Source organism: Mirounga leonina, unplaced genomic scaffold (assembly GCF_011800145.1).
Source record: "Mirounga leonina isolate KUSES-001 unplaced genomic scaffold, KU_Mleo_1.0 Mir_127, whole genome shotgun sequence".
Lineage (NCBI taxonomy): Eukaryota > Metazoa > Chordata > Mammalia > Carnivora > Phocidae > Mirounga > Mirounga leonina.
Genome location: NW_023270316.1, coordinates 52,805,928 through 52,823,235, shown reverse-complemented (window position 1 = coordinate 52,823,235; position 17,308 = coordinate 52,805,928). Strand labels below are relative to the sequence as shown.

At 41.2% G+C, this 17,308-nt stretch overlaps 1 protein-coding gene across 1 annotated transcript in view; it reads right to left on the bottom strand.

Annotated features, from left to right (window-relative positions):
• Positions 1-9,768, bottom strand: part of TNFSF11 (TNF superfamily member 11) — a 31,539-nt gene extending 21,771 nt beyond the window's left edge. The window contains exons 1-2 of the mRNA XM_035002956.1: positions 9,529-9,768; positions 2,857-3,024 (exon numbers count right to left, since the gene is read on the bottom strand). Coding sequence (XP_034858847.1) covers positions 2,857-3,024; positions 9,529-9,768 — 408 coding nt within the window. The remainder of the gene's footprint in view (positions 1-2,856; positions 3,025-9,528) is intronic.
• Positions 9,769-17,308: the final 7,540 nt, after the last annotated feature.

The following is a 17,308-nucleotide window of genomic DNA, read 5'->3' as shown; positions in this document are numbered from 1 at the left end:
TTGTAAATGCCTCTGTAGAGTTTTCTAGTTTAATTTCCATAAGCTTTATCTGTGCCTTGTTAAGTTCATTTTAGGGCTGTTTAAACAATATGAATGGAATTTTTCATTTGTGTTTCCTAATTGTTGTTTGAAATGGGGACAGCTAGTGATTCTTACTTACTAATTTTTGCAAACTGATTGACTTTGCTTGCAGCCTTTTAGTTCTTTCGAATTTACCCTAGTACACAATCATATCACATGCAAATTTTGCCTTCATATATGTGTATGTATATATTCATATATTTTCTTATTTTATTCTCTCATATGATTACATTAGCTCGTATATTCTGAACAATGTTAAATAATGTGGGGGACACTAGGCATCTTTGTGGTGTCCCTGACTTTAAGAAAATGTTTCTGTTTTTCATCCCATTAAGCTAACTTTTAGTTTGAGGTATTTAGGAAAACATCAAGAATCCATCTGGTTCTGTTTTCTAATGGATTTTAAACATCAGAAATAAATATGAAATTTTGTCAATCACTTTTTTAGTATCTATGAGATGCTAATGTTTTTCTCTCTTGACGCATTAAGATGAACCACTTTTGCATTCTCTTAAATAAATGTTAATGGTATCCGTTTTTAATATTTTTTTATTTTCAAAATTATCTTGGCTGATCCTATTCTTCCAGAAAAAAACCCTGAAGGATAATTCTTAAGAACCAAGACACCCATGAAATTAAAAGCTTATCTCTTCATTGTAAGGAGGTACAATACGGGTCAATTCACACAGAAAATTAGGAGATAGTAATTTACCTAACCAGAATAACCTTAATTAGGGGTTCTGTTTTTAAGTAATAGACTACCTCTAGTACATGTAAATCACTGTTTATAGATAGATTACCCAACATTTGGGAGATGGGATAAGAAAGTAGACCAATGAAAATGAAACATAAAACAAAACAATAAAAATGAACAGACTAGCAGAGTTGCTGTTTCTATACCCCAAAAATTACAATATAAGACAAAAAGATCAAATTAAGCCCACGCTTTAAAATATGTATCTACTGCTAAAGCTAAGCACCTATACATTAAATTATAACAAAAATGTAATATGTATAACTGGTATGCTCTTATAGATATTAAAGCAATATGTATTTCATTGCTTCTCTGATGCATTTTTTTTTACATTTTAGTAACTCTGAAATTAAGATGCAAACAGAATCTATGATGATCATGTTTAACATATTTTTTGAGATTTTATTTATTTATTCATTAGAGACAGAGAGAGAAGCAGAGGGAGAGGGAGAAGCAGGCTTCCTGCGGAGCAGGGAGCCCGATGCTGGACTCGATCCCAGGACCCTGGGATCATGACCTGAGCCAAAGGCAGATGCTTAACCGACTGAGCCACCCCGGTGCCCCTGTGTTTAATATTTTTGTCGACATTTCTTTCTTTCTTTGTGATGCATGAAATAATGACATAAGTTAAAAATTGGTGGTATCTTAGATTTGACAAAATACAGCAAATATCAACTTTAGATACAAAACAGCTTCATCTCCCTACCTCCAGCACATATCCTCTTTCCTTAAAATGCTATTATTATCTGTGAATCTTTTAAAAATAGACTAAATTAAAATGCAATTTAGATTTAAGGAGTTTGACAACTTTAGGATTTACCCTAAGATGATCAGATATAGCCCAGGGAGTTGCATACTAGAGGCTGGGATAAATGGGTCGATGCGAGAATCCACACAGATGTGCATGTTAGTATGCAATGTATGCAGGCAGGCATGCATTGGAGTCACTGGGTTCTACCCAGTTTTTGGTGGAGTCAGTAAGTAAAATAATTCCACAGCCGCAAAATTCTCAAGTGGCTTTATTCAGAAAAGTAGAACACGCAGTTATTAATTGCAATGTTTCTCACTTGGAGCTGTCAGTGTAAGAGAAGTCACTGGTCTCTCCCATCCCCATCTCCTCCCTTCTCACTCAGCTCTCCTGGAAGATGAGAAGATGGACACAGAATTTCCACCTTGCCCACCACGTCACTTCCTGCTCTGCCTGCTTACCTCCTCACCACAGATGACAACAACGGACCACTTACAATTATTTTTTTTTATGCATGAGCTTGGTTTTTTTTATTATTATGTTAGGTTAATCACCATACATTACATCATTAGTTTTTGATGTAGTGTTCCATGATTCATTGTTTGCGTATAACACCCAGTGCTCCATGCAGAACGTGCCCTCTTTAATACCCATCACCAGGCTAACCCATCTTCCCACTAGAACCCTCAGTTTTTCAGAGTCCATAGTCTCTCATGGTTCATCTCCCCCTCTGATCTCTCCCCTTCATCCTTCCCCTCCTGCTATCTTCTTCTTCTTTTTTTTTTTTAACATATAATGTATTATTTGTTTCAGAGGTACAGAACTGTTATTTTTAACAGAGTCCTGGACCAACAGATGTGGAATAGGAGATCCTACCTTTACAAAACCAAATGTAAAGGAAATAGCAGGGTGTCCTATAAATTGAGGGAATGGTTTCTAGCGCAGGGAGTTCACACCAGCAAACTGACCCATTAACTACCACAAACTATCTTTGTCCTCCTTCAATGTATGAATTTAAATGACTCCTCTTAAAAAAAAAGAAAGAAAAAGAGAAAGGAAAGGAAAGAATATGTGCATGAATGTCTCTAGTCATCATAAGAAGCCACTACCAACTTCAAAAGAATTCTACTAATCTCTTTTAAAAATTCTCTTTAGGTCTTTTACAAATTATAGAAATGAAAAAGAACAAAGTCAAAAGCACTCAGCCAGTATTAATTTTCGGTATTAGCAGGGTCAGTGCGGACCCTTGACTTATATCCTTATGTGGACTCACCTTTTGTACAGCTGCTCGGAAGGCCTGTTTAATGCTCTTACACGAATCAGGTATTAATTTTGTTTCTTGACTCTCCAGAGTTGTGTCTTGCAAATCTGCGTTTTCGTGGAGTTTGAAAATTCTATTAATGCAGTGAGTGTCATCTTCTGATATTCTATTAGGATCCATCTGAGGAAAAAAAAAAAAAGGACGTGGAGTAATTATCATTGATCATTCTGCTATTCAATAAAGTGTGACTGACTAAGGACAAAAAAATTCATTCTTACAAGAGTCTTTATGTCCCCAACAATTAATAGTGAGTACAATTCCCCTCAAATTGGTGAAACATTGACTTCTAATTCATTTTTATGAGCAGCTATGATTCGCAACACAAGTATACATGTGTGAATCGTGGGGAAATGATCAAAATTGTCTGCCAACGTGAAAGTCCTCATAGGGGGGAGGACCGTCGAGGAAAATCACGTGTGGTCAGTGCAGGTAGAGAAAGCTTTTTCTCTTTAAGTCATACCCAGCATGCTAGGTAGGATGATGAAACTCACTTGGATATTCAAAGCATGAAGCCTACAAAAATCAGGTGAAATAAACACCATCTTTAGCCACCATGTTTGTCTGGCCTTTCTCCCTTAATCAATGTATATTTTAATCAGCCAAAGAAGGGAGGGGGAAATCCAGTTCCTAGGTCCCCCAAAAAACCTAAAGCCAGAAGCATAATTTCCCTTTGTGTTGAAACTCTAATCAGGGTTTCTTAACCTGGAGTGGTATGTCTGTCAGGGGGCAAAAGTTAATGTCACATGGGATGAAGAAGGCTGTATGGGGTGAACAGGTTGTATGGATACTTGCAGGGGGGAGATGCGAAAATTCCTACAATGTAAGGGATTGTCCCACCCAAAATATCCCCATCGAGTTGTTAGCTGGTTGTCTGCATACACATCTCTTTAAGTATTACTCTTTTCTTGCAATTGTCTAACCCTTCTTCCTGAGGTTCTGATAAGCCCTTGTAGGAGTTTCAACTGCCAAGCAAAGGGTAGAGATAATTAGCTATCAATTGTTTTAATAATAATTGTTTAACTTATTGTCCTCTTCTTTCAAAAATTCAAGGTACCTTGTGTGCATTTGCTCATTAGTAGGTACAGACTGGATGAAGAAAGGAAAAATTATAGTTTATAATATAAGCTCGTGAATTAATACCAGCTCTCTCAGTGCCTGATTTATCTTCTTAAAAGTAATCAAAAAAGATGGGTAGGTTTATTAACCAACCATCAGAAATAAACTGGAAAGTACTCTACCCATATCTGAGGTTCTCAAAATGAATGATAACCTTTCAACACACGTGCACCCACTAATACAGATTTTATTATTTCAGTCTTGCATATGGGAGAGGTGTCCTTAACAAAGCAAAACTATTTGTAATCTATATTTATTTTTCATATTTTCTTTACAATAATCAGTATAAATCAGAATATGTGAGTTTTTATATAAGGAAAGCTTTTCAATCACACTTTTTTTTTAAAAGCTCACTTATGCCACTAAGTTTCCCACAAAATCAGAGAAGCCTGGGCAGCTGATATGAAGGGTCATTGGGTTCAGACCTCAAGAAGGAAGGAAGAATCATAACAAGGCCTCAGTTGGCTCACCACCAGGGAACTGCTGAGCTACAGGAACAATGTGGTGTTCGCGGGGAAATGCCTGGGGACCCTAAAATTGGTTGAGCTCCAGGCCTGCTTACAGACTAAGCGCCATCAACTGGAAGCAGTGTTGTCCGCCATGTTGTCACTCCTGGAAGTAGAGTCCGAGCACCTGTAGCTTCACGGGCTCACCCGGAGCTCCTTAGAAATGCAGACTCTCAGGTCCCTGGTGCACCGCCTGAGTATCTGCATCCTAACTAGATCCCAGGTCCTCCCCAAGTACATGAAAGTTGGAGAAGAAATGCTTTCAAATATGAAATGTACAAATATAGATTTTCTGCTCTTAAAAGCTCTTGAAATTTCCTTGGACACCAATTTTAATTTTTTTTTTTCACAAGCAATAGCAGTTAGTACAAAACTCTTGTGACAATAATAATGGCTAGTGATCTGATGCAAAGAAATATAACACAAAGATTTTGTCCCCTGTCTCTTAAAAAGTCTCCACTTTTTGGTGGCCCAGATGCCACCCCCAGCCAACTGAACCCCCATCCCTGAAGGTAGGGGCCAACTAAATCTCTCTCCCCAAGAGCTTCAAATGTGCGCTGGAGAACCACTGTTTAGGAAGGCAACACGAGAACTAAAACATATATAAAAGTCATCAGTTGTTTTCCCAAAAGAAAGCGTGGCATAGTTAATTTCGATAGTCCTTTATTTTGTTTACTTAGAAATGTCTTGTTAACCTGCAACCAGACGTCTTTCTTGTTCCAGTGTCTTGTAGCTTTCCCTTGTCCAAAATGGAGACCAGGAGAAAAGAGAGGAGTTGAGGAGTGGGGGCTGGCAGAACACACACACCAGTGGGGGCCTCTGCTCTGGGAGTCTCCATGCGGGGAAGACCCTAGGGCAAGGTGTGGGGCACTCCACAGTGCTTGGTCCAGGGGCTGAACAGAGGACTTTCCTATCCCACACCCTCTCCCTCTAGTCTGGAGAGAGAATTTGCATGACTGAAGAAAATGCTACTTTTTAGTCTAGTTTAGCTACTCATTAGATAACTTCCGTACTGCAAGTTTCTAGTGTTGTGAATCATTTGAAAAGCTTCTTTAGTAAATTGAACATACCAGGCACTGGGTTCAATGCTGCCAATGATGTAGTGAGCAAAAGAGGCAGTCCTTCCCTTCTTGAACATACGGTACACAACAGAGCAACGCAGAAGCTCATCAAAAAAAATTACTGTGAACTGAGTTACAAATGACTTCATTGTACCTAGAAATGTCTGAACATATTCTATAAACCTTGAATATCTGATTTAAAAGACTTTAAAATGCATTTATCAGATGATGTAGTTCATCTGAAATGAAAGTCCTTAAAAAAAAACACACTTCCTTGAAATGTGATCATGTGTAGGGTTAAATGAAGCAGGATGCTTGACATTTGTGCTACTTCGTTATCTGTTTTTTCAAACAGGCAGCCCGCACACCTCCACATGAGAGTCACACCTCCACATCAGAGTCGCAGTAGTGACTGCTCTCTAGTTTGGGGAACAAACACCCAGGGAGGTTGGTGTGCATACTGGGCGTTTGGGGGAAGGAGTTCAAAGGGCAATGGAGATTGAGTTTTCTGAAAAGCTTACCTTGTAGCTAAAATCCAAACTTTGAATATGGTTATATGGATGTTAAAAGAAAGAAAAAGAAAGAAAGCAAGAAAGAGAGAGAGAGAAAGAAAGAAGAAAGAAAGAAAGCACGCCCATCAACTTTTCAAGCAACTTTTTGGAAGGTTTTTTTTCTTCTTCTTCTTTGCAAACCAAAGTATGAATACTATGTGGTAAATATATAGCACAAACCACATGTTATTTTTTCTTTGGCAAGGTTGGTGGAGGAAAAGCCAATCTACTTTAGATCTAGTACTTTTTTTTTTTCTTTTCAATCTGGGCACAGGCAATCTGCAAACACTTGGGAGGCTGATTCATTTTTAACTATTCAAACATGAGTTGAGAGAGAAGGAGAAACATCTTTTAAAGTCACTGTAATTTTTACACTATTCTGGGCATTCTTCTAAATGCATATAAAACTAAATTAAGTGGGGGTTTTTCTTGAAGAATTACATAGCAACCCCCCCCCCCAACAAAAACAATAGAACTGGCTCCTTTTTCTCTTTTGTTTACTATAAACTGCAAACATGTTACTTGATCCTAAATGATTTCATTCTAATTCGGATGCATTCAGAAACCCCAAGTAGTTGACACTTACAACTTTAGTGGAACTAAAAAAGGTATCTCTTATTTGCTAACAAGTTCTAATCTAAAGGAGTTGACATGAGTAAAAATGTTATATTAGTGATGGGTCAAATCGAGTCTACTCTCTTAGCTAGTAGAAATTTGAAAGAGGGCCTCTGGCATACGTAAAAGTGGAAAGAATTGTAGAATGAACTCCCACAAACCTATCACCAAGCTTCAACAATTATCAACCCATGGCCAATCTTGTTTCATCTATAAGCAACCACTTCCCTACCCCGAACCCTCCCCACCTATTATTTTGAAACAAATGCCAGACATCACAGCATTTCACTTGTACCTTACTTCAGAAAGTATCTCCAAATGATTAGGACTCCTTTAGGTATCAAAAGTAGATGCTATATACTCAATAAAACACAACCAAATCCAGTGGTGTCTTCCTATGAACACATTGCTCCTGGTATAACTTCTTTCTAAAGAAGATGCCCCTCTAAAATTGCAGTACAAAAATGGGGTTCAGGAGTAATGGCTAATATATTTGGCCTAAGTTTTAGAGAAACCCATTCTTCATGGCATTTAGGAAAACTATACCTATAAAATCTGATGACATTAAATCTACAAATGAAAATTTTCTAGGTAGGCTTACTAATTGGCCTTTTACTTTGGAAAAGGGTGTTGAGAGCTTCACTATTACTCATGTAACGTGGAGACTGCTAAATTACAATAAGTGATCATCAGACAGACCCCCGAGCCTACCAGACCATTAATATTGCTGTGGAGATGCAGAACGTCTCTCCTAAGAGCCCAACATGCCACTCTTTTCTACATGGCCACACCCATTTCCATGGTCCCCACCAATCTAACCTGCTCATCTTCCCTAGAGCTCATTCATTCCCCACTGCTCTTTCGATGCTGAACACTCACTTCACAATTACTGCTACGAAAATGCCATATTCCTAAGGTGTTAGAAAAGATAAAAAGTAGTAGAGAATGATTGCATCTTTTTTCCTTTTTCTGAATGCTGCTCTCTTGTTTGACTAAGAATTTTAAGTCTTTTGTTATAGGTACCAATCTGGCACCACGCAATGCACATAGTAGGTGGATATTTTATGAATTGAATTAATAATCCTTAACTCCCATTCCATAGCACTTAATAGTCTCATCTGCAGTGTAGGCACTCAATAGATACAGACTTTACACGGAAGGAGAAAACTGGGTGGGAAAATGGGTGAACCACTCATTCTTTTTTTTTTTTTTTAAAGATTTTATTTATTTATTTGAGAGAGAGAGAATGAGAGACAGAGAGCATGAGAGGGAGGAGGGTCAGAGGGAGAAGCAGACTCCCTGCTGAGCAGAGAGCCCGATGCGGGACTCGATCCCGGGACTCCAGGATCATGACCTGAGCCGAAGGCAGTCGCTTAACCAACTGAGCCACCCAGGCGCCCTGAACCACTCATTCTTGACTGCCTCACACTCTGAAGAACGAAAAACATTTCATCACTTTGATATAGATGTGTGTAATCTTTGCTGCAAAAGTTGTTTTGTTAAGAAAAAATATATCAATAGGCAAAGATTATTTTTATTAAGATGCAAATACAAGTGTCCTAAAGTATTGCTTATAGTATTTCTACCTTTTTTTAAAAGTAGATAATCAAACTTGCTCTATAAAACACAGAACAGTGGATAATGAATATTTAACAAAAAGCCTATGATTACAAGTAATGGAGTTCAAGACTCTGGCACATGTCAAAAACCCATACAATCCAAGCAATGCCGTGTTTTGATGCATTCAATTTGGTTTAGTAATAACCTTTGAATCTGAAAACCAATGAAGTCCAAACCCAACTCTCTTTTCCCATAAAAAAAAAAAAAATGCACAGTCAGCCCTCCACTTCCTCTGAGAAAGAGTTCACAGCACCAGACAAGAACATTTGAATGAATCTAACCAACTGCACTGCAATTTCCAAGAAAACACAAGAGCATAAACCACCAGAAAGCATAATATTACAGATTTACCCCTTCCTTTCTACTATCTTTCCCTGCAGTTCCCAGCCCTCTTTCTCATCGTTTCGAAGTTTAGTTATTTGCTAGATTGTAGCGAGGCTGTGTCAGGGGTGAGAACTTCACCACCATCACACACCTTGCTTCCTTCTTCCGCCCACCTCAGTGGGAAGGCACGGGGCCCTTCCCTCCTCTTGCACCCCGCGCGAGCGGAGCCCCTGTCCCGCAACCTGTCTCGCACGGTCACTTGGCCCCTCAGGCGCCTTGGGCATCTCCACTGGGTGCTCCAGCGGCTGCCTGCAGTGCAAGCACCGCGCGCGACCTTCGGCTCTGCGCTCCCCTCCAGCACGGCGGCCCGGAGCCCAGCTGCAAAGCAGCCAGCCCCACGAACCAAACCCTCTGCAGGTGGTGGGCGGGCAGGGAAAGGGGTGCCGCCTAAGCGCTCAATTTTTCCCCGAAGTAGACGTTAAGTTAATTCTTAGCTCCAGATTCGAAATGGAAGGGGTTGTAGGGGGAGTGTGCAATCATCCATTAGAGGTGAGCGGCCAATGCTGCGTCGCGGGGGAAATTCAAACGCAACAGGCCGGGCGAGCCCAGCCTCGGCCCGCTGCGGGGCAGGGGCGGGCGCGGAGAGCAGAGGCGAGCGCGCCGGGCCCCGCGCCGGGCTGTCCCCGGGCCGAGCCGGACGCACCCTCTTTAGAGTCACTCTCCCCTCCCGAGTGTGCAAGCTCTGGGGAGCCGAGCCGGGCGGCCGGACTCAGTTTCCCACGAGGGCTGAAGGGACGAGGTGGGCGGACCCCCGGGGAGGCGGGCACTCACCTGAGCTCTGAAGTAGAGGAACAGGGCGACGCTGCAGACCACCTGGCCCAGCCCCAGTCCCAGGAAGGCCACGAACATGGAGCGGGAGGCGGCGGCGGGCTGGTGCGGCGCGGGCGGCGCGGGCGGCGCGGGCGGCGGGGGGACGTGCAGGGGGCCCTCGTGCGGGGCGCCCGAGCCGCCGCTGCCCATCTCCTCCGAGCCGCGCAGGTACTTGGTGTAGTCTCGGCTGGCGCGGCGCATGGCGCTCGGCCGGCTGGCTGCGGCGCTCGCCTCCCTCGCTCGCTCCCTCGCTCGCCTCTGCCCGCGACCACCTCTGAAGACGGCGCGGAGCCGGCGCGGGGCCAGGCGGGCCTCGACGTGGGGCGCTCAGAGCCGGGCGCTGCTCGGGGGGCGCGCGGGCGAGCGGGCAGGGCGCCCCGCTACCCCAACTCTTATAAACCGCTGGCGAGGGCTGGCCTCCGGAGCCAATCAGCCCCGGGCGAGGCTGCCTCTTCCACTCCCACCTCTGGCTCCCCTTCCTTCCTTTCTCCTCCCTCGCTTTCTTACTCTCTCTGAACGGCCTCCTCCCCATCAGCGCTCTCAGAGGATAAGGGCTGTGGGTTGTTCCAGCGGAGCCAGACGCCACTTGCTCATCCTCAGCCGCCAAGAGATGGGCCGGGGGGAGAGGCAGATGGTGCCTCGGCTAAGGATAAGGATAAAGGTGACATCACAGACGGGCGGTTAGCATCCCTGAGCTTCAGTTTCTCCTATAGGATTTAGGAAGTTGGACTTGGTGATCTCTTGGTGATCCTGTCCTCCTTTCCATCACCCCGAAAGAAATTCAACAAGGACTATCCTTGGGGATCCTGAGGGTGCGGCCTCTATCATGGTTCCAAATATAGGTTCCGAATAATTTTGGCAGCCTTAGAAAACCAGAGCCCAGGTCCCAAATCCCTGCTTCTGCACCCTCAGAGTGGCTTTGAGTAGGGCAGGTTTTGAATGTGGGAGCAGAGAGCCTATAAGCACCAACTCTGAGCTAGGAAAAGAAAACAGTACAGAGAGAAGGGTAGGCTCCAGTAGCTTCATATATAGGACCATATATTACATTCCGACAGGGTTCGTCACAAGGCATTCCGACTGCTTGACGGTTATTTTCCTTCAGTATCCTAAAGATAAGAGGGTATATACTAAGATGTAGGGAGCCCCAGGAGAGCTCATGACTGTGAATGGAGAAAGATGAATGTTACACAAGGTTGAAGGTGTAAGTTAAATGTTAGTTTCATTGCTAAAGAAAACTTTGAAGGGTTTTTAAAAAGCCCCTATTCGGAATGGTGCCCCTCGGTGAGAAAATGAAAATATGGACTAGGCTCACAAATTCTGATACATCTTCAGCAGGAAGTAAGGCAAGTGGGTGCTGGACAATTGAGACACCTATGAAAATTCCACCTTCGTGGTGTTCTACATTTCATGATTCCTTTTTAACTTTGTGTTCTCTTTCTGCATAGTTCTCTAATGGGTTCTTCTCTAGGCAAGATTTCTCACAAACGACACATCTCTAAGTTAGTAAAGCTCGTGCACTCAGGTGAGCACTTAGAACATAGCACATGTTAAGGAAGAGCAACCGGGTTGGATTTAAAAAAGCATCTGTACAAATGAAATGGTTTGTTCAAATAAAAAAAAATGCTTTTAGCATTTATGTGTGTATGCATAACAAGTTTGATAGGAAAAGAGAGGAAAAAAAATTTCAGACTCCAGTATAGAAGTAATTAACATTAATTTTCTACTCCATGCAGACCTGGGCCTCTCCCTACTTTTTGTTTGTTAACTTTGAGAAGACTCTTTAGTCTTCTTTTGGAAAACAATTCTATATTTCATCTTTTTTGTAGATCTTTATTAAGATCAAAGAAGTTTAAAATGCATTATAACATCTAAACCCTGGGGCACATGGGGGGCTCCTTGATTTCGGCTCAGGTCATGATCTCAGGGTCCTGCGATTGAGCCCTGTGTCAGGCTCTGCATTCAGAGTGGAGCCTGCTTGGGATTCTCTCTCTCTCCCTCTCTCTCTGCCCCTCCCTCCACCTCGGGCACTCTCTCTCTCTAAAATAATAATAACAACAACAACAACTAAACCCACAATGACCTCTCTGTAATCCCTTCCATTTTTTCCAGTGTTTTACACACATTTTTGTTCCTTGCCATCATGATCCTCAGATTACAAGAGGGTCCTTCAAATCTCTGAATCATGTTCAGGTATGTTTGACCCAGTAGCTTCATATATTAGACCACATGTTATATTTGTACAGAATTTCTCATGTGACGTTCCTACTGCTTGGCTCTTGTGTTCCTTTAGTACCCTAAAGATTCCATCTCATTGTATTCTGGCATGCATCGGCTGAATTGGAAACCACTGTCAGTCCATTTGTTGCTTCTTTGAAGGTAATGAACCTTTCCAGCCTCTTTATTTGCTTATTCATTCATCAGCATTCCACCCCTTGATATATAAACTCCACATGTTCAAGAACTTTATCTGTACTATTCATCTCTATATCCCCATGTCCTAAAATGTTGCCTGGTATATAGCAGGTGCACAGTAAATATGTGTTGAATAAAAATATGATTGAAGGAGACTGCCACAATCCCAGTCCAAGTCACATTGTTTTTTTACCTAATTAATCATGTCACCTAAGTGGTCCCACTTCCTCCAGACTTGCTTGCCCCTGAACAGTTCTGCACACACTGACCGGGATTTCCTTTTAAAGCAAAAAGATGTATCATTTCCCTACTTCCAACCCTCTAATGGCTTAGACTTGGTATAAAGTCTAAACTCTTGAGATAAAAACCTTCACAATCTGGCTCAAGACTCCCATTCTACATCAGTTCCGAATATTATCCTTCACTGTAGTGTGCTTTTCTCCCTTCTCTCCATAGTGGGATGACTCTCCTACTCATCCTTCCTCTTTCTGCTCCAGTATCATTTCTCCCGTAGTCCTCCTCTCTTCCCCTGACCTGGGTGGGCTCCTTCTGTTTTATGCCCCCACAACACCCTGACTCCTCCTATCATGACACTCATGCACTCACTCACTCACAGATACATTACTGGAAACCTACCATATACCATGCACCAGGCTGGATCCCAATGACGGAGTGATCAAGATAAACATGCAGCTTACAGTCTGGTGGGAAAGAAACATATCAAACAAATCATCAAATAATTAACTAAAACTATGATGAGTGTTCCAAAACCAAAGTGCTAGAATGATGAGAACATTTTAGTAATGGGGAGGGGACTAACCTATTCTCGAGAGGCAAAGATAATGATTAAAACTGATACTTGAATAATAGCTACCAAGGGAGAGAGTGACCAGGGGTCTATCTTAGGCAGAGAATCATTATGTTATTATAATTCTTTGTTTAATACATCTTCCCAATTGAACATGCCTGTCTTACTTACTGTGAATTCATAAATAGATCTATTATTACCTTAATATAATATACCTTAATATATCAATTAGCCAGTTACTTTGTTACTAAAATTGCAAAATAATTAAGTCAGAGCCCTAGTGAACTAAGGTATTAAGAGATGTCAAGACCAAAACACAGTTGAAGATTCAAGTTTATGTCAATACTCAGCTACAAACAACATGATGATTAGATCAACATTTCTCATGCTGCATTTCCTGGTACCCTAGTGTATTAAGATGAAAATCCTTTGCAGTCAAGGGACAATTTTTTGGTGCATGTAGTTGAAAAATGTAGCATTAGGTCTAGATTCAGGCATGGTTGGACACAGGCCTTCATCAAATGCCTTTCCCTTGAGCCAGGGGATTGAGTTAACCCAATCGGAACCTATGGGCTGAGAGGAGAGGAGAGGAGAGATAACTCCCAAAGGAAAATTAAAGTACAACGATCAAAGACAAGGAATTGATGCTGTGTTGCTGGGCAGGCAAAAATACCAGTTACTCACGACCAGTGACTCTGCCGGGTCAGCGGTGTTCACGCTCTTTGGTTTCAGGACCACTTTCTATTCTTAAGAGTTAATGAGGACCCCAAAGGACTTTTGTTCATGTGAGTTATATTTGTGAATATTTGGCATAAGTAGAAATCTAAGCAGAGAGATTTTTTTTTTAAGATTTTATTTATTTATTTAATTGACAGAAAGAGACACAGCGAGAGAGGGAACACAAGCAGGGGGAGTGGGAGAGGGAGAAGCAGACCTCCAGCGGAGCAGGGAACCTGATGCGGGGCTCGATTCCAGGACCCGAAGGCAGTGGCTTAACTGACCAAGCCACCCAGGTGCCCCTAAACGGAGATATTTTTTTAACCTATTAGCATGTTAACACTGTAAAGTTTTATAAAAAATAACCATTTATATTTTTTTAAGTAGGGAGAAAAGTGACGCTGTTTTACATTTTTTTAAATCACCTTACTATCTGGCTTAATATATCCTCATATCCATTTCTGTATTTAATCTGTTATATTACTGAACATCATACAGCCTCTAGAAAATTCTACTGTATACTCTTGGGAGAATGAGAAGGAAAAAGGACCATAATGCTGTAGTTTTATTAGAAAATACTTTCTTTTTTTAAGATTTTATTTATTTATTTGGGAGAGAGAGCATGAGCAAGGGGGAGAGGGAGAAGCAGACTCCCCGCTGAGCAGGGAGTCCAACATGGGGCTCAATCCTGGACCCTGGGATCATGACCTGAGCCAAAAGCAGACGCTTAACCAACTGAGCCACCCAGGCACCCCACTAGGAAATACTTCTGACTTCACAGAACCCCTGAGAGAATCTCAGAGACTCTTAGGCATTCCCCAACTACACTCTGAAAATAGCTGCTTTAGATGATATTGGACATTCACTTAAATAAAGGAGGAGGTCCCATGGTCAGATTATCTTGGAAATAAAATTGGGTGGTGTTTGTTTAATGCAGATCTTATCAGTGGCAGTAATGTACAAAAGCATATTGTAAATCTCCAGAAAAGGGATTTGATATTCATTGATTTTCAAATATTCTAGTTTGCGGGGAGGAGGAGGATGGGGTGGGGTGGGGTGCCTCATATATCAAGGGTTTAATGAACAGGATTTGGTAAAAATTTGATGAGAGACACCTGTAGGACACAAATGGTCCATACAACACAAATGGCCTAAGTGTCAGTACAAAGGTCAGCAGGCAGGGGAACATACAGAGACTGATGGAACAGGATAAGGAGGGACAAGACACCAGACCGTGGAGAACACGGAAGACTGGCAAACTGGAGAAAAGCATTCCTATCCATTATAAGGCAGCGTGCTAGCCATACAAAGCATTCCCACAGACTTGTGGCTTTTAGTCCTTGCCAGGGCTTTGTGGCTTCGTTCTTAAACTCCGCTGGGCGATCAGATGACTCTCAAGCTCCTTCCCATGTTTCTAGCATCTTCTGGTTCCTACTTCCCTCATTGCCTCTTTTCACCCTCTAGCTTTTCAGCTTTATGCCCCAGCAACACAGAATTGCTTGCGCCCTCCCATTTTTTACTTCTATATTTGGGTCATTCAGTTTGCCAGGATTGACCTTCCCCAGATTTTTCATCTGATTACCAGCTTATCTTCAAACACACAGTTAAGGCCCCCCTGTCTTTTTGAAGCTTTTCTTGATACTTTTCCAGAGGCTGGCCATCACTTCTCTAGGATTCTTTGTTACACTATGTCTATACGTTGTCATATCTCTGAAATGTTTTTTATAATCTTTAATTTACTTCTCTGTCTAACCTACTAGGCTGTTAGCTCCTGAGGGAAGTTACCTTTGTATTCCTACTGCCTTAACCCAGTGCTTAAAGAATGTTTGTAAAATGAATGAAGAAATAAAGAAAAGAATATGCAAGACAAATACCTTATGCTTTTACTCGTATGTGGAATTTAAGAAACAAAACAAATGAACAAAACAAAAAAGAGACAAACAAAAAAAAAACCAGACTCTTAACTATAGAGAACAAACTGGTGGTTGCCTAAGGGGAGGTGGGTAGGGGATGGGTGAAATAGGTGAAGGTGATGACGAGTACTGAGTAATGTACAGAATTGTTGAATCACTATATTGTACACCTGAAACTAATAAAACACTGTATATTAATTATACTGAAATTTTAAAATCATAATAAAAAATAAAATAAATTAAAAAGAAGGAAAGAATATGCAAATGATTCTGGCATTCTAATAACAAAGGGCTGAACTAGGGAGAAGATTGAGTGTTAAAGAGGGAAGTACCCAAATAATGTCACTCTCTAAATCTCTTTAATACCGGGACACCTGGGTGGCTCAGTCGTTAAGCGTCTGTCTGCCTTCAGCTCGGGTCATGATCCCAGGCCCGGATCGAGTACCGCATCGGGCTCCCTGCTCAATGGGGAGCCTGCTTCTTCCTCTCCCTCTGCTGCTCCCCCCGCTTGTGCTCTCTCTCTCTGACAAATAAATAAATAAAAATCTTTAAAAAAAATAAATAAATCTCTTTAATACTTTGATAGCTTAATTAGATTAGGGAAACTTATATAGCAAACTTACAGACATAATATGTCTATACCATATTTTCTATGCTAATTTTGTAAAATTTTAATATCAAACTTTAGAACTTAACAAATTTTACCTTGAGTGACTTTCAGATTTTATGTAATTATATAGCAGCAGTTCTCAAACATTTTAGTCTCAGAAACTTTTTACTCTCCTAAAAACCAGAGACCCCCAAAAGCTGAATTTATTTATTTTTTTTAGAGAGAGAATGCATGCATGATGGGGTTGGGATGGGGTGGGGAGGGTGGGAGGGGCAGAGGGGAGAAGGAGAGGGAAAATCTTAAGCAGGCTCCACACGTAGTGCTCAACCCTGAGCCCCATGGGGGGCTCAATCTCACAACCCTGAGATCATGACCTGAGCTGAAATCAAGAGTCAGATGCTTAACCAACAAAGCCACCCAGGTGCCCCCAAGAGCTGCATATTTTAATATGGGTTATAGCTATTAATATTTACCATATTAGATATTCAAACAGAGGCCTTTTTTACTCTTTGTGGTAACAATATGTGACATATTTTAAGAAAAATAACTATCATTTTAAAAATAAAAGTATTGGTGAATAGAGTTGCATTCTTTGTGTTTACAAATTTCTTTAATGGAAGACAACCTTAGTTTGTCTGCTCTTGTATTCACTCTGATGTGATACATTGTTTTTCTTGAAGTGTATGAAGAAAATATAGCCTCACACAAACATATAATTAGAAAAGGGAGGAGTATTTTCATTGCCTTTCCTGATAATTGCAGAGTTCTCCTTTTCTACTATACTAAAACTCAACAAGTGGTCATTTTTTTGCCATTATTTGCACTGTGGCATCTAAAACCTTCAGTGAAGTTTTCCTCCTCCATTACAATAATATCCAGTGGTCTATCTTTTTCTTTGAATGCATCTTTTCCCCAGGGATGACTTTGTAATATCAGGCATGGTTATTTGGAAAATATTCATTCACTGAATTCCACAGATCTTCCCAACATTTACATATTTCATTATATAATACCCCAAACTCACATTCAACTAATATCACCACTGATGTTATCAGGACAGTTTTTAGTATTGGGAAGCCATTAAGTTCACAGTGGCAGTTAGGAGTTTTTTAAAATATTGCTGGAGAGAGTGATTTACAATAAGCACAAAGCAAATATAGCCATCAAGATTTGAGCACTGAAATTAAAGCTACAACCCAGCTCGATTTTTGATTGGATGGAAGTCCTCTTCACTTTAGCTGCATGTTAGTATCTACATTAGCTCTTTTATACATAATACCT